The sequence below is a fragment of the Schistocerca americana genome, chromosome 1 (assembly GCF_021461395.2).
Source record: "Schistocerca americana isolate TAMUIC-IGC-003095 chromosome 1, iqSchAmer2.1, whole genome shotgun sequence".
NCBI lineage: Eukaryota > Metazoa > Arthropoda > Insecta > Orthoptera > Acrididae > Schistocerca > Schistocerca americana.
This window is the reverse complement of record NC_060119.1, coordinates 414,921,853-414,944,667: the sequence shown is the minus strand read 5'-3', so window position 1 is coordinate 414,944,667 and position 22,815 is coordinate 414,921,853. Positions and strand designations below refer to the sequence as shown.

At 41.5% G+C, this 22,815-nt stretch overlaps 1 protein-coding gene across 1 annotated transcript in view; it reads right to left on the bottom strand.

Moving 5' to 3' along the window:
* LOC124623197 (RNA-splicing ligase RtcB homolog) overlaps nt 1-20,487 on the bottom strand; it is a 67,059-nt gene extending 46,572 nt beyond the window's left edge. Inside the window, exons 1-5 of the mRNA XM_047149011.1 lie at nt 20,186-20,487; nt 19,898-20,093; nt 19,693-19,823; nt 10,441-10,567; nt 9,469-9,735 (exon numbers count right to left, since the gene is read on the bottom strand). Coding sequence (XP_047004967.1) covers nt 9,469-9,735; nt 10,441-10,567; nt 19,693-19,823; nt 19,898-20,093; nt 20,186-20,281 — 817 coding nt within the window. The 5' untranslated portion in view covers nt 20,282-20,487. The remainder of the gene's footprint in view (nt 1-9,468; nt 9,736-10,440; nt 10,568-19,692; nt 19,824-19,897; nt 20,094-20,185) is intronic.
* Nucleotides 20,488-22,815: the final 2,328 nt, after the last annotated feature.

Sequence of the window (22,815 nt, the reverse complement as noted above, 5' to 3'; positions counted from 1 at the left end):
TGCTATGGGGTCAAACAAATGACTACATCTCTCTAAGTATTAAACCGACGAAAGTAAAATGTCACCAATGTTAATTCAGGACATGTGCGGATGTTCACACAAAACTGCAATAAAATCCACGAGTTATACAGTAATCTGTAGGCCACTTGGCATGGAACGATCCGACAGTAACCATGCATAGTTGCAGGCTCCACCACATACAGCAGGTAAGAACAGCACTTAAAGATGTGGAACTTTCATGTCATTCTTTATAATGTACGCTCAATATACATAAAGAGGTTTGAGAAGGAAACATCTCTTACAACAAAGTTACAAACATTTCTTGTTATCAAGTATTTCTACAGTGTAAATGATCTTTTAACATATCTACAATCTATGCTGTGTGTCCTTGCACAGAAATATTTCTACTGTTGGCTTCCTTTTTTTCTGTTTCACACGCAGAACAATATACTGCCTTAGAGAAAGGAATATGTTGCAAGACGGGTAGTGATGGTTCAGGTACTGGCAAGTGGTGTGTGTATATTTTTCAGAAGTGTAACAAAGTTTCATGTTCTAGGTACATCATTGACTATTTCTTGTGCATGATATAAGCTCCTTATAGACTAGGTACACGTAGTTTTCTTTCAAAATCATACCGGCTTCGGTGTCTAAGGAAGTGTTAATCCATTGGACTTGCATTTGGGACAACAAGTACTCATTCAGACATACTGACTTTGGTTTTTCCATACTGTGAAGTTTAATACTCTGATGGTTCCACTGATAAGGCCATGGAAAACTTCTGCCTACCCCAACCTAATCTTAGTTTGTATATGCTTTATAAACGTAAATATTATTTCTGTAATGTAGTATGACAAGTTATACTTTTGGACAGAATGTTCTAAGGACAAGTAAATAAAATAAATCTACGTGCAAAATTATGTACCAATATTGGTAACATCAGTGATAGGATCCTAGAACATATTTTAAGCTTGACCATTATGTTGTTCCTGCAGGGAAAGTAGCTTCTATCGAAGTATCAGAGCAGATTCATGGAAAAATGCCACTTTCGTGAAAAACAACTCACTGTTTTCACACTCAATATCATGTAAACAGTAGACTGTTATCGGGCAGATTTCTGAAAAGTACTGAACAATGAGCCACATTGTCCACTAATAACATTACAAGATTTGTGGTGACCATTTTCAGCAATGAAAGGTGGTATTCGGATGCAATACTTACATCAAAAAGTTTGCATCACCCCAGTTCCCAAAACTCTGGACGATAGACGTTGACTGTGGATATTGTATCACAGACACAGTCCCTTTGACTGTTCAAAGATGTCACTAAATCCGCCGAAAGAAGTAAACAACTGTGCATGAGCAGCATCTATTAGTCAGAGGGGGTCCAACAGCTGATCAGTTCCAGTCATCCCACCAGGAAGGAAGTACACAGCTCGTGTGGTCTGTAGTTCAACCATGCCCAAATAGTCAATACCGCATTTCAATCACAGGAAACTTCACTCCCGACATCGATGGCGAGGTCCATCTTTGCAACCACATCATGCAGCATGGTACAGATGGGCCAAACAACATGCCAAATGGACTGCTCAGGACTGGCATCACGTTGTCTTCATGAATGTGTCACATAGGCCTTCACCCAGACAATCAGAGACGTGTTTGGAGGCAACCTGGTCGAGCTGAACACCTTAGGCACACCGTCCAGCGAGTGCAGCAAGATGGAGGTTCCCTGCTGGTTTGGGGTGGCATTATGCGGGGCTGACTTATGCCACTGGTGGCCATGGAAGGTGCCGTAACAGCTGTATGATACATGAATGCCATCCTCCTACTGATAGTGCAACCAGATCGGCAACATACTGGCAAGGCATTCATCTTAATGGATAACAATTCGCGCCCCCATCATGCACATCTTGTGAATGACCTACTTCAGGATAACTACATTTCTCAACTAGAGTGGCCAGCATGTTCTGCAGACATGAACAATATCGAACAAGCCTAGGATAGATTGAAAAGGGCTGTTTATGGATGATGTGACCCACCAACCATTCTGAAGGATCTACGCCAAATCGCCATTGAGGAGTGGTACAATCTGGACCAACAGTGCCTTGATGAACTTGTGAATAGTACGCCATGACAAATACAGCCATGCATCAATGCAAGAGGATGTGCTACTGGGTATTAGAGGTACATGTGTTTACAGCAATCTGTACCACCACCTCAAAGTCTTGCTGTATGATGGTGCAAGATGCAATGTGTGGTTTTCGTGAGTGATAAAAAGGGTGAAAATGATGTTTATGTTGATCTCTATTCCAATTTTCTGTACAGGTTCTGGAACTCTCAGAACCGAGGTGATGCAAAACTTTTTTTGATGTGTGTATTTGAAGGGTTCTGGTTTGACTGACTGATTTGGGAGAGGGGACCAAACAGTGAGGTCATCGGTCCCATTGGACGAGGGAAGGAGGGGGAAGGAAATTGGCCATGTCCTTTCAAAGGAACCATCCCAGCATTTGGCTGAAGCAATTTAGTGAAATCACAGAAAACCTGAATCAGGATGACCAGATGTGGGTTTGAACTGCCACCCTCCCGAATGCAAGCCCGGTGTGCTAACCACTGCGCCACCTAGCTCAGTTGAAGGGTTCTAGGAAACGGCAGTCTATCTGCTACAGAAATCTTAGAATATGTTGTAGTCCAGTCAGAATAAGATGGGCTGGGCACAGCAGCCTCTCATGCACAATGTGGTTTTGCAAATATCTGTGGCAACACCTCAGTGTCGTTGCACTTACATAGGCAACTACTGTTTTTGCCTGCAGCCTTTTGCACTACACAGCTGAAAGTTGCCAACAACACTGCTGACTGTTAGGGATGACTTATGCCTACTCCCCGTGATGTACATATGCCAGTAGATGTCCACTAATCCAGAAACATGCTGCTGGAACAGTAACAAGTATGTTTAGTTCATGTTTTAGTGTAACAGATGCTGTGTGAACATAAATGGCAGACACTGGAAGAAAGACGACTAAGTTATTTCAAAACATTGTTGGATGAATATGAACAACCGGTATTTGAAGGCAGATGACAGTTCTGTTACCCCCACCTCTCATATCAAACTACTCTCCACCACACATTGTGCATGGGTATTTATGGAGATGCAGACTTTTTTTTTTGTGTGTGTGTTTGTGGTTTTAGGGCGCAAAACTTCTATGGTCATTAGCGCCCAGCCCGTGACGTAGGAAACAGGGAAAAAACGAAATTTAAAATCAGCAGCAAGGGGAACAAAGTCATAAAATTTGAGAAACTAAAGGCAGAAGGAATGCTTAAAAATCCACTAGAGAAAGGGGTTGGTTGTCCCCAAAAAAAAAAATAAAATGACTGACATCATTTCACTGTCACTAATAAACTGTAGAACGCGGTCAGCTGAGCGCGTGTCATCTGCTAAAATCAACGATAGATCAGGCGATAGCTGTAGACGGGAGCGTAACGGATTAAAATAGGGGCATTCAATTAAAAGGTGTGACCGTCCACAGCTGAGAGCAGTGGGGACAGAGTGGGGGAGGATCACCGCTTAAAAGATGTCGATGGCTAAAAAGACAGTGCCCTATCCGGAGTCTAGCTAAAATTACCTCCTCCCGACGACGCGTTCGGGAGGAAAAGGTCCAAGCGCAAGGAAGGGCTTTCACTTCCCGCAATTTATTATGGGGAAGTGTTGACCAATGCGCATGCCATAAATGACCAACTTGGCGACTCCGTAGATCGGTAAACGGAAGAGACTGAATAGCTGGCCGAGGAAGAGAGACTGCAGCCTTGGCCGCTATATCGGCCGCCTCATTCCCACAGATACCAGCGTGTCCCGGGAGCCAGAGGAACGCCACTGAGACGCCCCCCAGGTGGAGCAAGCGCAGACAGTCCTGAATCCGGTGGACCAGAGGGTGCACAGGGTAAAGAGCTTGGAGACTTAGGAGAGAGCTGAGAGAATCTGAGCAGATTACGTACTGTATCCGCTGATGGCGGCAGATGTAGTGGACAACCTGGAGAACAGCGTAAAGCTCCGCAGTATAAACCGAACACTGGTCGGGAAGCCGAAAGTGATTTGGGGTGTCGCCAACAATATAGGCACTCCCTACACCTAACGATGTTTTCGAGCCGTCGGTGTAAATAAATGTGGCTTCCGTCATTTGTGCACATAGAGCAGCAAATGCCCGACGGTAGACAAGTGTAGGGGTACCATCCTTGGGAAATTGACATAGGTCTCTGAGCAAGTCGATCCGGGGACGGAGCCAAGGCGGTGCTGTACCCCAAGTTGTCAAGAAGGTTTTAGGAAAGCGGAAGGAGAGAGAATGGAGCAGTTGATGGAAGCGGACTCCCGGGGGTAGTAGGGAGGAGGAGCGGCCTGCATACCCGACATCAAAGGAGGTGTCGAAAAAAAGGTCATGGGCTGGATTAGCAGGCATGGAAGACAGATGGCTAGCATAACGACTCAGAAGGACTGCCCGCCGATTGGACAGCGGAGGTTCAGCAGTCTCAGCATAAAGGCTTTCCACAGGGCTGGTGTAAAAAGCTCCAGACACTAAACGTAATCCACGGTGGTGGATAGAGTCGAGACGCCGAAGAATAGACGGCCGAGCAGAGGAGTAGACTATGCTTCCATAATCCAATTTCGAGCGCACTAAGGCGCGATAGAGGCGGAGAAGGACCACTCGGTCCGCTCCCCAGGAGGTACCATTCAGGACACGGAGGGTGTTAAGGGAACGCAGACAGCGAGCCGAAAGATAGGAAACGTGGGAGGACCAGCACAGTTTTCTGTCAAACATAAGACCCAAGAATTTAGCGACGTCGGAAAACGGAAGGTTGACAGGACCTAGATGTAAGGAGGGCGGAAGAAACTCCTTACGTCGCCAAAAATTAACACAAACGGTCTTACTGGGTGAGAAACGGAAGCCGGTTTCGATGCTCCACGAGTGGAGGCGATCGAGACATCCTTGAAGACGTCTTTCAAGCAGGCTGGTCCGTTGAGAGCTGTAGTAGATCGCAAAATCGTCCACAAAGAGGGAGCCCGAGACATCAGGAAGGAGACAATCCATAATTGGATTAATGGCGATGCCAAACAGTACAACACTCAGCATGGAGCCCTGGGGTACCCCGTTTTCTTGGGAGAAAGTACGGGAGAGAGTAGTGTTCACCCGCACCCTAAATGTGCGCTCTGCCATAAATTCGCGAAGAAAAAGGGGCAGCCGGCCTAGAAAGCCCCACGAGAACAGTGTGCGGAGGATGCCTGTCCTCCAACAGGTATCGTATGCTCTCTCCAGATCAAAAAATATTGCTACCGTTTGGCATTTGCGGAGAAAATTGTTCATGATATAAGTGGAGAGAGCAACAAGATGGTCAACAGCAGAACGATGCTTTCGGAATCCGCATTGGGCTGGTGTTAAAAGACTGCGGGATTCCAGCCACCAAGCTAAACGGTAATTCACCATACGCTCCAAAACCTTACAGACACCACTCGTGAGAGAAATGGGGCGATAGCTAGAGGGGAGATGTTTGTCCTTTCCAGGTTTCGGAACGGGAACGACAATAGCTTCCCGCCATCGCCTGGGAAAGGTACTGTCGGTCCAAATTCGATTGTAAAGGCGAAGGAGGTAACGCAGGCTATGGGTTGATAAATGCAGCAGCATTTGGACATGGATACCATCCGGTCCTGGGGCGGAGGAGCGAGAAGAAGAGAGGGCATGTTGGAGTTCCCGCATGGAGAAAACAGTATTGTAGCTTTCGCGATTTTGAGAGGAGAAAGCAAGATGTCGCACTTCCGCTGCACGTTTCTTCGGGAGAAACGCTGGCGGGTAATTTGAAGAGCTCGAAATCTCAGCAAAGTGCTGACCCAATGAGTTGGGAATTGCGACGGGGTCCACTAAGGTATCATGCGCGACAGTGAGCCCAGAGACCGGGGAGAAACTAGGCGCGCCTGAGAACCGTCGAAGCCGACTCCAAACTTCCGAGGAGGGAGTGAAGGTGTTAAATGAGCTAATAAAGAATTTCCAGCTTGCCTTCTTGCTATCGCGGATGACGCGACGGCATCGCGCACGGAGCTGCTTATATCGGATACAGTTTGCCAAAGTTGGATGGTGACGGAAAATGCGAAGAGCACGTCGCCGCTCACGTATTGCGTCACGGCATGCCTCGTTCCACCAAGGAACTGGGGGGCGCCGGGGCAATTCGGAGGTGCGTGGTATTGAACGTTCCGCAGCTGTGAGAATAACGTCGGTAATATGTGTGACCTCATCGTCGACGCTGGGAAAGCGACGGTCATCGAATGTCGCTAGAGACGAAAAAAGTGTCCAATCGGCTTGGGCAAATTTCCAGCGTCGCGAGCGCATATATGGCAGTTGAGGCTGCAGTCTAAGAACACATGGGAAGTGGTCACTCTAGTGTGTATCATCAAGGGCGAACCATTCGAAGCGCCGAGCTAGCGGAACAGTACCGACCGCAAGGTCCAAATGAGATAAATTTGTCGTGGAGGCAGACAAAAATGTGGGGACCCCAGTGTTGAGGCAGACTAGATCCGCTTGGTGGAAGACGTCTAGCAATAGTGAGCCACGTGGACAAGGATGTGGAGATCCCCAAAGCAGGTGGTGGGCATTGAAGACCCCAACCAGCAAATAGGGGGGTGGAAGCTGACCAAGAAGATGAAGGAGATCAGCTCGTGCCATTGGTGTGGACGATGGAATGTATACCGTACAAAGAGAGAACGTGTATCCAGAAAGGGAAAGACGGACGGCGACAGCTTGGAAGGAACTGTTTAAGGGGATTTGGTGATAATGGAGAGTATCGTGGAGCAGAATCATGAGTCCTCCATGGGCTGGAGTGCCTTCAACAGAGGGGAGGTCATATCGGACGGACTGAAAATGAGGGAGAACAAAGCGGTCATGGGGACGCAGCTTTGTTTCCTGAAGACAGAAGATGACCGGCGAGTAGGATCGTAAGAGGATCGACAATTCATCCCGATTAGCTCGAATGCCGCGGATATTCCAGTGGATAATGGACACAGGGTGAACAGAAAATGGAGGAACGTGACCAAGGGTGCTGTCAACTCAACGACTGCTCAGAGCTTGCGACCGACAGCATGGAATGGCATTCAGTCGAAGGCAGAAGATCCTGATCCATAGGTTGGTCAGGAGCAGCTCCAGCCACCAACGATCGGCCAGTTGACCGGCCACCAGCAGTGCGCCTCGGCGACACAGAAGACAGCCGAGGGCGATTTCCGCCAGGTGGTGCTGTAGATGGGACATGCCTTGGCGGAGAAGGAGAGGAACTGTGTTTCTTCGTAGCCTTCTTGGAAGTATGATGTTTAGATGAAGGAGGAACCGATGGTTGTGAAGTTGCGGTACGTAAAAACTCTTCACGAGAATGCTCTTTTTTCGAAGACTTGGCGTCTGACTTTTGGGCTCGAGATTTAGCAGACCCCAACGAAGGGTGAGCCATAGAGTGGGCAGGCGAAAGTGGTGAGGTTGAACGGGCGATCTTTGCGCTGGCCGATCTGACGACCGTGGTATTAAAGGTGAGGTCGCAAGTCTGCGTGGCCGCCTCCTTTGTTGGCCGAGGAGAAGCAAGGACAGTGCTGTATTTTCCTTTCTGAGGCACAGTGGGCTGTCGACTGGCGAATAATTTTCGAGCAGCAAAGGTCGACACCTTTTCCTTCACTCTTATTTCCTGGATGAGTTTTTCGTCCTTAAAAATGGGGCAATCTCGAGAGGAAGCAGCGTGGTCACCCATACAGTTGATGCAGCGAGGGGATGGAGATGGACAAGCACCCTCATGGGCATCCTTGCCACACGTAACACATTTGGCCGGATTGGAACAGGACTGGCTGGTGTGATTGAACCGCTGACATCGATAGCAACGCGTAGGGTTTGGGACATAAGGGCGAACGGAAATTATCTCATAGCCTGCTTTGATTTTTGATGGGATTTGAACTTTGTCAAATGTCAAGAAGACAGTGCGGGTTGGAATGATGTTCGAGTCAACCCTTTTCATAACCCGATGAACAGCTGTGACGCCCTGGTCAGACAGGTAGTGCTGAATTTCTTCGTCAGACAATCCATCGAGGGAGCGTGTATAAACGACTCCACGCGAGGAATTTAAGGTACGGTGCGGTTCCACCCGGACAGGGAAGGTGTGGAGCAGAGAAGTACGCAGCAATTTTTGAGCCTGGAGGGCACTGTGTGTTTCTAATAACAGGGTGCCATTCCGTAATCTGGAACAAGACTTTACAGGACCCGCAATTGCGTCGACACCTTTCTGAATAATGAAAGGGTTGACCGTGGAAAAGTCGTGACCTTCGTCAGACCGAGAAACAACAAGGAACTGTGGCAATGATGGAAGAACCGCCTGTGGCTGAGACTCAGTGAACTTACGTTTGTGAGCAGACATAGTGGAAGGTGAGAAAACCATTGCGGAAGAATCCCCCATGATTACCGGCGTCTCCGATGGCGCGCTCCTCCCTTGTGGGGGCCCTCACCGAGGGCACACCCGCCTTATGTGATTGTTCACACCTCAGGTCACACCTCCCGACAAACGGACGGAGGGACCAATCGGCACTTTCGGAAGGTATCAGCTCGGGTAATCACCCCTCCCTGGGCCTGGCCGTTACCAGGGGGTACGTACGTGTCCTACCTGTCTACCCGGGGCGGGGAATTACGCTTTACCCCGTCACCGGCTACGCATGGAAGTGCGTGGGTCGGCCTTCAGACACGCACAGGGAGGAAAAAAGAGAAAGGGAAAGGAAAGAAGAGGGGGTCTCAAACGCCGCAGCGGAGAAAAGGGCAAGGAGAAGAGGGAAGGAGAAGAGGGAAGGAAAAGGGAAGGAAAAGGGAAGGAAAAGGGAAGGAAAAGAGAAGGACAGAGGAAGGACGAGGACTTGTAAGTGTAGAAAGCAAGTAAGTTGGAAAAGTTTCGAGCGTCCGGGCATCTCCGGACGTAGGCAGAAACCATACTCCCAGAGGGGGAGAAAGGGAAGGAAAGAGCCAGTGGTGAGGGGGGGGGGGCGAAGATGGGGGACGGGGAGGGATGCGGAAAGGAAAGGGAAGGGAAGGTATGCAGCCCGGAAAGGAAGGAGGGCCACATTAGCTCGGGGTCCCGTGCTCGCTACACACGTTTCCACAAAAGAGTCGTGGACCCCCTGGGGGGAGATGCAGACTGTGTTACAAACCTAACTTATTTGCTTATTGTCAAGGAAAAAGAACATGCAAATTATGCAGTTGCTTGGTCATTCCAATTAATTAGTGTGAACCATTTTTAGGAAATTGGCTTTGTACTGGTATCATACCAACTCTAACCAGCAATACAAGAAAGTATGTTTCTAAAATTGCATCATATATCTCGTTGACAGTACACAAGGTAACAGTTAAACCAAAGGTTAAAGGTAGTTTACAAGGTTTGCATAAAATAATATCACAAAAACTCACATTAATGAATATCTCACCTGTAGCAACCTGATGCCCAAAGCCTCTGCTTCCTGAATGGATCATGACACATATCTGTCCTTTCATTTCTATTCCCATTTTACTGGCAGCCCATTTATCGTAGATCTCATCAACTACCTGTATCTCAGCATAGTGATTCCCTGCTCCCAATGTACCTAGCTGAGGCAGTCCTCTCTTCTTTGCTCTCATGCTGACTTTACTTGGATCAGCATTCAACATGCGGCCGTACTCCTCACAGTGTTCTTTATCTTCAGCCCATACATAACCTGAATCAAAGAATCCATATGACCTTTGTTAAATATGCTAAAATATCCTTCAAAGTCCATGCATAAATAAATTAACACACACTGTTAGCCATTCTCCAAAATTTTCTGATAAACCTTTAAATATCTGCCATATAGTATCTCTCTTTGTTCTTGCAGTATTTCTCTGAAATACAAGCATTTAAGTTTTATTCCCAGTGCCCTAGCCTATATTCATATCACGAAGCTCAAACTCGTCTACAAATGTTACTGCTGCTTCATATCAACAAGAGAATGTTTTCTTGGTTTAAAAGTACCAATCTCACAAATTCATAGTTCTGAAATTTTTATAACTAGAAATGTTCATGACAGCACAAAGAAAATAAAAACTACAGTACAGTCACTATTTCAGTGCCCTCCATTTCATTCTGGATTTGCACGTATTGAATATAATTTCTCTATAAAGACAAATGTTAATAGCTTGAAATATTAATAAAATAGAGCATTTTGTAGTAAAACTAATTTGCCACATTAGGACTGCAGTTTTTAGAGACTGCAAATATAAATAGAATTCAACAGTAAAAAGGAGATGGAAATGTTCCATTTCCACAGTGAAAACATTATAGGAAGAAAGCTATCCACACAACTGTTATTTCATCTAATCTGAAGCATTTCTCTTTCGCATATTATTTAGCAAGTATTAACTAAAAAAGACAAATGCCCAAATACCTTCACGAAGTGACCAATCCATTCCCATTTCCAGTGCCTCTTCCATATCTCTTGCATTCATAGGGATTATTCCCTTTGAACCAACACCAACAGGAATATGATCGAACATGCTCTGAGCTAACTGCTCCTGTAATTAAAACAGTATAAGCCATACTTTTTTAAAGCTTTGAGACAATTTTTATGGGAGAAAGTTATCCTCGATCCAAAGATTAGTGTGAATACTGAAGTGCTTTCCTAGGCACAGCCCCATTGGAAGTGATAAGGCATTGCTTTCCTATGATCTTCCAAAGAACTCATCCATCAATTTATAAGGGAACCTACATTTAACACAGGTTCTGAACCTTGGTACAATTTTGCATATTAAGAAATTATAGCCAGAGTTGAAAAAATAACAAAAAAGTTATAGTTCATTGAGGACTGTACCCAGGACCTTTGGATTTGTTTTGTCTGGCATCCATGCACATCTGATGTAAACACACTAATTCTTCCAATCATGTGCCACACTATCATTTCATTGTTGAACATATGACTTAAAACAGTATGAACAACCACATAAGCAGATAAAAACTAATGTCGTCTTGTTTAGCATATCCAACTTTTTCTTGCAAGGTTAAGTTTCACCCTCTCACAGAAGTAATAACTGGATTATATGGCAAGACCATGGACCTTGCCGTTGGTGGAGAGGCTTGCGTGCCTCAGCGATACAGATAGCCGTACCGTAGGTGCAACGACAACGGAGAGGTATCTGTTGAGAGGCCAGACAAACGTGTGGTTCCTGAAGAGGGGCAGCAGCCTTTTCAGTAGTTGCAGGGGCAACAGTCTGGATGATTGATCTCGCCTTGTACCACTAACCAAAACGGCCTTGCTGTTATGATACTGCGAACGGCTGAAAGTAAGGGGAAACTACAGCCATAATTTTTCCCAAGGGCATGCAGCTTTACTGTATGGTTAAATGATGATGGCGTCCTCTTGGGTAAAATATTCTGGAGGTAAAATAGTCCCCCAATTGGTTCTCCGGGCGGGGACTACTCAAGAGAACGTCTTTATCAGGAGAAAGAAAACTGGTGATCTACGGATCGGAGCGTGGAACGTCAGATCCCTTAATCGGGCAGGTAGGTTAGAAAATTTAAAAAGGGAAATGGACAGATTAAAGTTAGATATAGTGGGAATTAGTGAAGTTCGGTGGCAGGAGGAACAAGACTTCTTGTCAGGCAAATACAGGATTATAAATACAAAATCAAATGGGGTAATGCAGGAGTAGGTTTAATAATGAATAAAGCTACTACAAACAGCATAGTGAACACATTGTCACCAAGATAGACATGAAGCCCACGCCTACTACAGTAGTACAAGTTTATATGCCAACTAGCTCTGCAGATGACAAAGAAACTGAAGAAATTTATGATGATAAAGAAACTATTCAGATAGTGAAGGGAGACGAAAATTTAATAGTCATGGGTGACTGGAATTCGGTAGTAGGAAAGGGGAGAGAAGGAAACGTAGTAGGTGAATATGGATTGAGCCTAAGGAATGAAAGAAGAAGCCCCCTGGTAGAATTTTGCACAGAACAACTTAATTGTAGCTAACACTTGGTTCAAACATCATAAAAGAAGGCTGTATACATGGAAGAAGCCTGGAGATACTGACAGGTTTCAGATAGATTATATAATGGTAAGACAGATTTAGTAACCAGGTTTTAAATTTTAAGACATTTCCAGGGGCAGATGTGGACTGACCACAGTCTATTGGTTATGAACTATAGATTAAAACTGAAGAAACTGCAAAAATGTGGGAATTTAAGGCGATGGGACCTGGATAAACTGACTAAACCAGAGGTTGTACAGAGTTTCAGGGAGAGCATAATGGAACAATTGACAGGAACGGGGGAAAGAAATACAGTAAAAGAAGAATGAGTAGCTTTGAGAGATGAAGTAGTGAAGGCATCAGAGGATCAAGTAGGTAAAAACACGAAGGCTAGTAGAAATCCTTGGGTAACAGAAGAAATATTGAATTTAATTGATGAAAGGAGAAAATATAAAAATGCAGTAAATGAAGCAGGCAAAAAGGAATACAAACGTCTCAAAAATGAGATCGACAGGAAGTGCAAAATGGCTAAGCAGGGATGGCTAGAGGACAAATGTAAGGATGTAGAGGCTTATCTCACTAGGGGTAAGATAGATACTGCCTACAGGAAAATTAAAGGGACCTTTGGAGAGAAGAGAACCACTTGTATGAATATCAAGAGCTCAGATGGAAACCCAGTTCTAAGCAAAGAAGGGAAGGCAGAAAGGTGGAAGGAGTATATAGAGGGTCTACACAAGGGCGATGTACTTGAGGACAATATTATGGAAATGGAAGAGGATGTAGATGAAGATGAAATGGGAGATATGATATTACGTGAAGAGTTTGACAGAACACTGAAAGACCCGAGTCGAAACAAGACCCCGGGAGTAGACCACATTCCATTAGAATTACTGACGGCCTTGGGAGAGCCAGTCCTGACAAAACTCTACCATCTGGTGAGCAAGATGTATGAGAAAGGTGAAATACCCTCAGACTTCAAGAAGAATATAATAATTCCAATCCCAAAGAAAGCAGGTGTTGACAGATGTGAAAATTACCAAACTATCAGTTTAATAAGCCACAGCTGCAAAATACTAACGCGAATTCTTTACAGACAAATGATAAACTAGTAGAAGCCAACCTCGGGGAAGATCAGTTTGGATTCCGTAGAAATATTGGAACACGTGAGGCAATACTGACCTTACGACTTATCTTAGAAGATAGATGAAGGAAAGGCAAACCTACGTTTCTAGCATTTGTAGACTTAGTGAAAGCTTTTGACAATGTTGAGTGGAAAACTCTTTCAAATTCTGAAGGTGGCAGGGGTAAAATACAAGGAGCGAAAGGCTATTTACAATTTGTACAGAAACCAGATGGCAGTTATAAGAGTCGAGGGACATGAAAGGCAAGCAGTGGTTAGGAAGGGAGTGGGACAGAGTTGTAGCCTATCCCCGATGTTATTCAATGTGTATATTGAGCAAGAAGTAAAGGAAACAAAAGAAAAGTTCGGAGAAGGTATTAAAATCCATGGAGAAGAAATAAAAACTTTGAGGTTTGCCGATGACATTGTAATTCTGTCAGAGACAGCAAAGGACTTGGTAGAGCAGTTGAATGGAATGGACAGTGTCTTGAAAGGAGGATATAACATGAACACCAACAAAAGCAATACGAGGTTCATGGAATTTAGTCGAATTAAGTCGGGTGATGCTGAGGGAATTAGAATAGGAAATGAGACACTTAAAGTAGTAAATGAGTTTTTCTATTTGGGAGCAAAATAACTGATGATGGTCGAAGTAGAGAGGATATAAAATGTAGACTGGGAATGGCAAGGAAATTGTTTCTGAAGAAGAGAAATTTGTTAACATCGAGTATAGATTTAAGTGTCAGGAAGTCGTTTCTGAAAGTATTTGTATGGAGTGTAGCCATGTATGGAAGTGAAACGTGGACAATAAATAGTTTGGATAAGAAGAAAGTAGAAGCTTTCAAAATGTGGTGCTACAGAAGAATGCTGAAGATTAGCTGGGTAGATCACATAACTAATGAGGAGGTACTAAATAGGATTGGGTGAGAAGAGAAGTTTGTGGCACAACTTGACTAGAAGAAGGGATCGGTTGGTAGGACATGTTCTGAGGCATCAAGGGATCACCAATTTAGTATTGGAGGGCAGTGTGGATGGTAAAAATCGTAGAGGGAGACCAAGAGATGAATACACTAAGCAGATTCAAAAGGATGTAGGTTGCAGTAGGTACTGTGAGATGAAGAAGCTTGCACAGGATAGAGTAGCATGGAGAGCTGCATCAAACCAGTCTCAGGACTGAGGACCACAACAACATGTATGGAGTATAGCACAAAACACAGACAGTAGGTGTAAAGAGATAAGCAAAAAAATGACAGATCATCCATATATACATCATTTTGCATAATGTTATGGATTTCAGCATAATACAAAGAAAAACAAAATGTAAGTCATTCACCTTCTAATGCAAATTACAGTTCGATGAAGATTTATATATATGTTCTGAACAATGCTCTTCAACAGACAAGCCTACAGTCCCTCCTCCCCCCCTCCCCCCCAAAAAAGTGTACCCCTGCTGTCAGGACCATGACAACCACATGGCTTTCACATTACATCATTTTTCTTATTGCATTAGTTATTCTGAGAATGGAGTAAGCATCCCCAGAAGGGGTTTATGATTTCTCATTAAGATATTTATGATGAAATAATAATGTAGAATGAAAATAGTTCTACAAATTAAATTTTTACCTGTCTACTTGTACTATCTAATTCTCTACATTACAATGAATAAATAATATTTATGTAATGTACTTTAAATGCTTGTTTTTATGTTAGTTTGATTCTCCTTTTTTCAGTTTTATAGTTTTATTTCTGATCAAACACGTATGAGATTTCATTGATTTTTAATATTGAAAATAAGACACTGACAGCCCATGAAAGAACAGTGGGTGCAATGTTGTGCAATTAGTACATCTTTTTACTTGTGTAGTTACAATGATCTAAATTACCACTTATTACGAACCTTTGATGGGGCATGGGAACTATTCATAACTTATCCCCATCATTCCAAGAAATGACTCCATAGCCAAGCGCTCTAGTACATGTAAGGAATGCTATGTACACTGACAAATGACAAAACTCAAAGCATGAGGTGCCACTTATGTTATATTTGTTATGGTCTGTACAATATGCTCTTTAGGTTACGTAATTACAGGCCTCTGTACACTATGACGAGACACTTTTACTCCTAAGTTTAAATTCATGCAATTTGTTTTCCTGTTATTCAATGTTACATTTACATGCCTCCGAAGAATGAGAAAAAAAATTCCCAAGTTATAACAAAAAGTGCTAATATGTCTTCAAGCTATGCAATGAATAAAATTTTGCTAAAATCGGCAGCTACAAGTCACTAACAGGCTACTGAATCAAGATAGCTAACTGTAGATTTTTCTTAAGTAAGCAAAAATTTATCAATTTTGGAGGCTTTACCACAACACAAGAATAAAATTTAGAAATTTGGACTCTTTTTTTTTTTTTTTTTTTTTTTTTTTTTTTTTTGGAGAATGAGTAGCTGAATACACATCTTCACTATTCAACAGAATTATTTCATTACAATCAGTAATTACGTCATAAGCAATTAAGACTTATTTTATTCAATATGGCAGAAAATAACCTGTTGCCTCTTGTGCACATACTTCAATAATTTCACTTGTTTATTTTATAACATAAGCCCCCTACCATAATTTTTAATGATTTTTACTAAATTTCCACTTCAGGTTTTGCTGGGTATTAAAGTGTGCTCCAAGTGTGACAACTCCATTTTTATATAACGCTTTTTCTTAATTTCTTTATATGTGCTATGCAATTGTTGCCTAATTTTATTATTGCTATTTTTATTTTAGTCTGCTCTTGTTTCATAGGCCTTGTCTAGTTGGCTATCTCGAAGTTAAGAAGCTGACACCTTTTTGAAAATACTATCTGCAACAACTGTGTTATCAATTATAACATCTTTCTTTCTTTCTTTCTTTCTACAGCTACACAGTGCCAAAGACTGCTAGTGCAAGTCCAAGACAAATGCAAAAGATGCATGAATAACCAAAATGTGAAACCCAGAGTTTCAAAAACAGAAAACAAGTGGATCTCACAAAAAGGATGAAGACGCAAGGTACAACTGAAGGTGAGACAAACTGATTAAGAGGTATCTGAAGTGACTGCTGAGGGCAAAGAAAAGGGCTGTAAGCTTAAACAGTGATCTCCCTCTACATCCTCAAGGATATGTGGGTCCAAATCAATGTCTGTAGTCACTTGGAAAGGCCATATGTAGAACAACTGCTTTGCCCAAATTACCAGGGAAGAAAACATGCGTAACAGAAAGCACTGGTTTATGACTAGCCATGGAAGTCTTTCATTCCAATGCAAAATCCAAAATGGATTACTCTAAAATAAGAGATTTCTCGTTTACACCACAGATTGCATATACATGCTCAAGAATGAATGTGTCATAATCTGGGAGAATGGAATCCAGGAAAAGTTACAACATATGCACTATATGACCATGTTCTTACAAGCAACTTTCTCATGTTTTTAAAAAAGAAAACAAAGAGCTTATCAATTTCTCCAAATTTTGTACCTATCAACCAAAGAATGTTTTACTTCCGAAAAACACACTATCTGATCAATGCAAGTGCAGAGTACACATGTTTTCAGACTTAAGCCTAAAATACACCTATTTAAGCTCTTTCTAAAAGAAAATACTGTACTGTGGAAATCTCTTCTGCTTGCTGATAAAATAGATGCTGCTGTAACACAAACTTTTGCTGATACTAGAAACTAAGGTTTCCAAAAACACTCTCTCTGGGAAAACTCAGAGCAAAGATTAAAACTTTCTACTACAGAAGTCCTGTCTCAGATCTATTTGAGGGCAGTACAAGATCTACCAAGCATTAAGGCCCACATAAATTTCCAATGGATACAGGCTGCAGCATTCGAAAATAATAAACTGGAAACAAGTGGTAACTGCATTTTTGCTGAGCAATTTTTCCATGTCTTTCTCATGTGAATACAGGAACGAAATTATGAGTACTGTCACCTAGAGAAAGTGTTCTGTACTCAGAGTGGCCTTATTCTTTAAAGGAAAATGTCAAATATTCCTTCTTTGTTTTAACACTAAGAACAAGAACAATGAATATTTACTTCCACTGATCCTTTTTAGAATTTTCAGTACTGAACTAACAGTTACAAATTTTCTGAAAAGGTAATTTGCAGTAATGGCCATGCCTCTGCGTTTGAAAGCAGATACATGGCCAATGTTTTACACTTGCTGTCTCAGAAAAACTGTATAAAGTTTTCAAGGAAGTATTTCGCACACTATGGAAAGGGAGTTGATGCAGTAGTGGGGAACTAACAACTTTTTCATGAGAACAGTAATGAGCTACGGAGAAAATGTCCCAGCTGTTCAGAGTGCCAAAGATTTTACCGGTCTTGCTGCAAAAATCTCATCTAATGAAGAACATCTATATTTATGAACAATTCATAAAAAAATGAACAGGAAAAGCCTTGGTTAGAGGGTCTACCTAAACCTGTAATTTCATCATTTTATATAATGAAATCAAAAGCACTGTCCACACAGTGTAGAAAATATGACCCTTCTTCTGATTAAGTCAGCCTACTTCTGGAGTTGAGGCTAGAATGGTCCATTTTTTGAATCTAGCCATCAACCAGTAGGGACTAAATTACGAGGGTGTTCACTACAGAGCACAAATAAATTTACCACAATACTGTGAAAGTTTATGTTATGCATAAGCCAAAAGTTCAATTTCTTCAGATGGGAAAAGTAATGGTATCAGATACCTTACACCTATTACGAAATTTTGAAGATAATTCCTGAACCAGCAACAAAATGGGACTAAATTTATTGACAGTTAACAATTTTGGTCAACTTTAATGTTGCAACACTGCAACTTTAACAAATGAGTTGTGTGTTTACTTTCCCTGACAAATCCTGAGAAGAATGAATTCACGTAATGTCCTCTATGCGACAACAGCGTGCCACACATGAAAAATCAGACAAACTATTTCTTTCAACTTGCTCATTAAAATTGATATATGTTGGATATGTTGTTTTTACTACTAAAAAGTTCCGAAGTTTTTCCCACCTCCAACGCGTGACAGTAATCTCTCTCAGTATTTCCAATACTCATGTACATTCTAAATACTCCTGTAAATAAGTGTTTGCATGTAATTTTCATTTTTACACTGGCTGGTTGATATATTTAATGTTTTAAAGCAGAATAGTAAAAGAAAGACTTAATAAAACAAGTATAACTGTACCACACGTGAATGTGGACTGCTCCAGCTGTTGTGTTGCTGACATACAACTTTTCCTTTATTCTGAAAACTCTGATATGTACAACAATAATGCTGGTATTAAGATGCTACCAAGACACTTTAAAATTAATGTAGTTTTGATATACCAAAAATTTTAAAGGAACGTAGACTTCATGTAAGGCCTTTCCTATCTCTATCCCGTTTACTTATTTTCCATTGGTAGCATTAACCAGAACTATGTAGTAGATTTCCATGGACAGCACTGGGTCCATTGCTACTGATTCTTTACATAAATGATAAAGAGTACACCAGATGGTGCGTGTATAATCTATGATGACGATAATAGATCTCTTATAGCTACTGGTAGCATTGATAATGAACCGGAGAAAATACTTGCTCTGCATACAGGAAAAAGCAACCCAGTATTTTAGCAGTAAAAATTTCTTCATAAATGGAACAAAATAATGAACATGGAGGTCCATGCCAGCAGAAAAATCGAAAGTACCATCCTAAAGTTCAGAATGCAGACAAGCAGTTGGAAGTCTTTGGGTGTAGTAACAGGTAAGTACTTTCCCTGGGGAAAACCACATTGACAATATATTTTCTGAAAATAGCTCAAACACATTCAAAATGAATGATGTCTAACCGTAAACAATGACACTACTAAAAGTGTACCATGATGCATAACTTGGTGCTATCTTGTCAATCACAATTTTTGTTAGCCTACTTTAATCTTTTCTTGCATAGGGTACTTCGGTGTCAAATAGCGTATATGCGTTGATAACACGAGTTTCTCCTCCGTGTGTGTGTGTGTGTGTGTGTGTGTGTGTGTGTGTGTGTATCCCTACAAAGAAATTTGTCTAAGGATGAATAAATAAATAAAATATATGTATGAATAGATTTACAAAAGAAAAAGATCTGCAATAAACTCTTGCCTACTACACCACGTAAAATCAGCACCAACGGCTACATTAGTAATACTTTGGGGCTATCTCTCTACACGATTTATTTTTGAGAATCCTGACAAATATGCCAGGAGTTTACATCTTCAGCTACATCGGATCAATGAATAACTGCAATATCTTTCCTATATATTTAACTTCCACTTCCTGCTCTACAATACCAGTAATCACCATGCACTATAAAGAATGAACCATGAAAATTATGAAGACATCTAAGTACAAACTAACTGCATTTAAATATGGAAGGTGAACTTTGCCACTTCAAAAGTGTTGTGTGTACCTTAATTGCTATGATTTCCAAACGCTGAAGTTTAGTAAGATGCAAGCGAATTATGTAAGCAGGTGCGTAGAATATCTTCATAAAAAAACTAAAATTTAACTTACTTTAACAGGCTGAACATCCCTTTCATGAAGATTCGTCCTCAAGAGCCTCACACCACAGTTTATATCGAAACCCACTCCTCCTGGAGACACGACTGATTTTGGATCGCCCATATCAAAAGCTGCCATGTTACCTGAAATATTGGATTTTGGCGGTAGTAATAATTATCGCGTACCCCTACACACAGCAGTAAACGTAACTACTCACCTATCGCAAAACCATAGCCGGAATGCACATCCGGAAGGCCAACTGATCTTCCTACAATACCCGGCAAGGCAGCCACATTCGCTATTTGTTTTACACCTGGTAGAAAGCCTCCAACCATGCCAGGCCGACATGCATTGCGAAGCTCATCGAACATCAATTTTTCCAGGTGATTATTAACATAGAACACGCCTTCAACCTATTAAAATGAGCAGTAGTAATATTAGCAATAGTCGAACAACTGACCTACATTACCAGCAAACAACATACATTTATTCTATGTTAACTCACATTCATGTTTGGTTGGAAACCTTTCTTAATTTTCCAACAACTTGGCGAAATCTTCTCCAAATACTTAAGCTCTTCATTGTACTGCCTAACAACCATAGCGATAACTTACACTTATAGAGAAGACAAATACCGTTACGGACACTCTTTAGTCCTACCTCGATTCTATAGGGCAGTTGCGATTAATTAAATGTTTACCAACTCTAGCTACATACGATTGCACAAGTTGTCACTTCAACCATAAGCCGGCCAACTCACGCTGCTTCCGAATCACAGAAGTTCACCCACATGTCAAAACTGTCCAAAGTTGATAGGAAACTCTTTGCCGCAGTAGTACCACAGTCTAACATAGACTGTGGTAGTACCATCTGCGACGTTTTTTTCTGGCTTAATGAAATCTTACATGTAAAATAGCGGTCGTTTGCATGTACGAACAAGGAGGTCGTTCATAATGGAGGAATTATTAAATTGCTAAAGAGAGTTCCAGATAAGACCCAAAATAATATTTCATTAATGGAAAATTATTGCAAGAGCCTATAATTACGTCCAAAAGCTGAGAGTCAAAAGTATATGCGTTGTAAGTTTTTCAGAAGCAATTAGGATTTGCAGCAAGACAACAGCTTATTGGCAGTTCACGCCTCCTGCGTATAATACTGACATGGGAACTTTATCCGAGTAGCAAGCGATAGCGTTTCTGCTCACTAAGTTCCGAAGTGATGGTGGTGCTGTGGTTAATTCTTATATTTCTAACTTCTAGCTGATCTTTGTCAGCCGTATGATTCTTGCTGATGACACAAGTACCAAGATGGAATAAATCAATACTTTTTTTCAGACAATGCTTCGAACGCGAAAACAAATACCGAATGCACTTACATCCGAGTCGATCTGCAGACCACTAGATATTACCGGCACTGTTAATTAAATAGAACAAACATGGGTTCTGAAGGTTTATTTACTTCCTTAGTTTCACAACTTATAGATCTCTACTTACCTCACATCATCAAGAGCTTGTACAATAATAGTTCATTTACAGTACGATTGACACATAACACCTTCTGACTATCAATCTTAGAAATTTTGGACTTTCAGTTCGGTCTTTCCATTAATTTTTGATAGGGTGAAACGTTCAATAAATCAAACCACAAGTTGAGAGTAAAAATTTTGTCGAATTTTTTACGTATTTTATAATTTCCAGAATAATTTTATAATTCACATGGCACACCAAGATTTTTTTGTAATTGTTACTTTACATATCGATAAATGAAGCATTATGTCGTAATTTCTACCTCTATGCTGGTTGATATTACAGTAACTCCCCAATAAGCACATAAGTTCTGTTTCGACAACAGGAAGAAATATGAACAACTGTGTATCACTCGCTATGTGCACATACAGATCACTTTTTTTCAGGGGATGTTGTGAGTGTAAGCACCCACTTGCCGCCTAGCTTATGGGCGTTTACAGGGAGAGGAGACACATTAATCATTGGTCAACTTTGTTCCAGTATGTCCTCCAGATTATTATATATTTAATAACGTCTTTTGTATCATTACAAGCCAACGAAGGATAACACCAAGATAAATAATTTAGTCCTCTTTTCCTACATTTACCTTCAAAACTTTTTCTTTTTCAGAATGAGCTCTTTTCCTCTCATTTGGCAATTTGACACCATTTTTTTCAATTTGTTGTAGCTTCCTGAAGACCTTTGAATTTCTTGACTTCCAGTCTGAATTTCTCTCTGTTGGGTAATATGGTCCTGATAAGTCTACGTTTCTTCAAAGTCCCTGTTTGCCTTTGCTCTCCACCCACTTTTGCCATCCGTTTTCCTGTTTTGGAAGAATGTGTGGACCTTTTTGGTTCATTGGTCTTCCTCCATTCTCTCTAGATGTTCATAGAGTGTAACACATACTTCTGTGATCTCCTCTGTTTTTAGGGTAGAAAGATTATATTTCTGTATTTTCTGTCAAACATTTTTTACAGGATTCTTCTTTTTATCTTTTTCAGATCTTCTAATACGGTTTGGCATCCATATTAAAGGAGCAATACCGATTCATAGTGGACTTCTGGTTTTACAATTATATTATAGTGCCTTAATTTAAGATATTTTAGAAAAACATTTTCTATTCCACAGTTTTCTCATGTTCATGTATGCTCTTTTCATTTTTTCAGCCCCACTTTAAACTGCCGCTTCTTCATGTTTTATGATTATATAGTCATCCTGGTATTTAATGTTGTCTGTTCTCTCGATGTTGCCATAATTAGCTTTTAAAATTATTGCAGTGTTACACTCATTGTACATCTTTTCAAAATATATTTCTAGATTTGCCATCTCAGCTCTTTCCTTCAGAAGCTCTACTATTTTCTTTCCATTTTCTGAGGTTTCATCAGTTATTACAATATTGCTTACAAAGGCCAAAAACATTAATTCCTTTTTTCGAACGCCAAGACTTTATTTACTGTAGTTATTGACTTCTTGTTTTTTTCCAACACAGAGTTGAATATTAAATGTGTCAAACAGTCTCCTTGCCTGACTCCTGGTACTGTTTGGATAGGAATAGAAGTTCTGCCAAGAAATTTAACTTTAAACACTGCATTTGTAAGAGTATTTACAGAGTTTTCCCATCTGCTGTAAA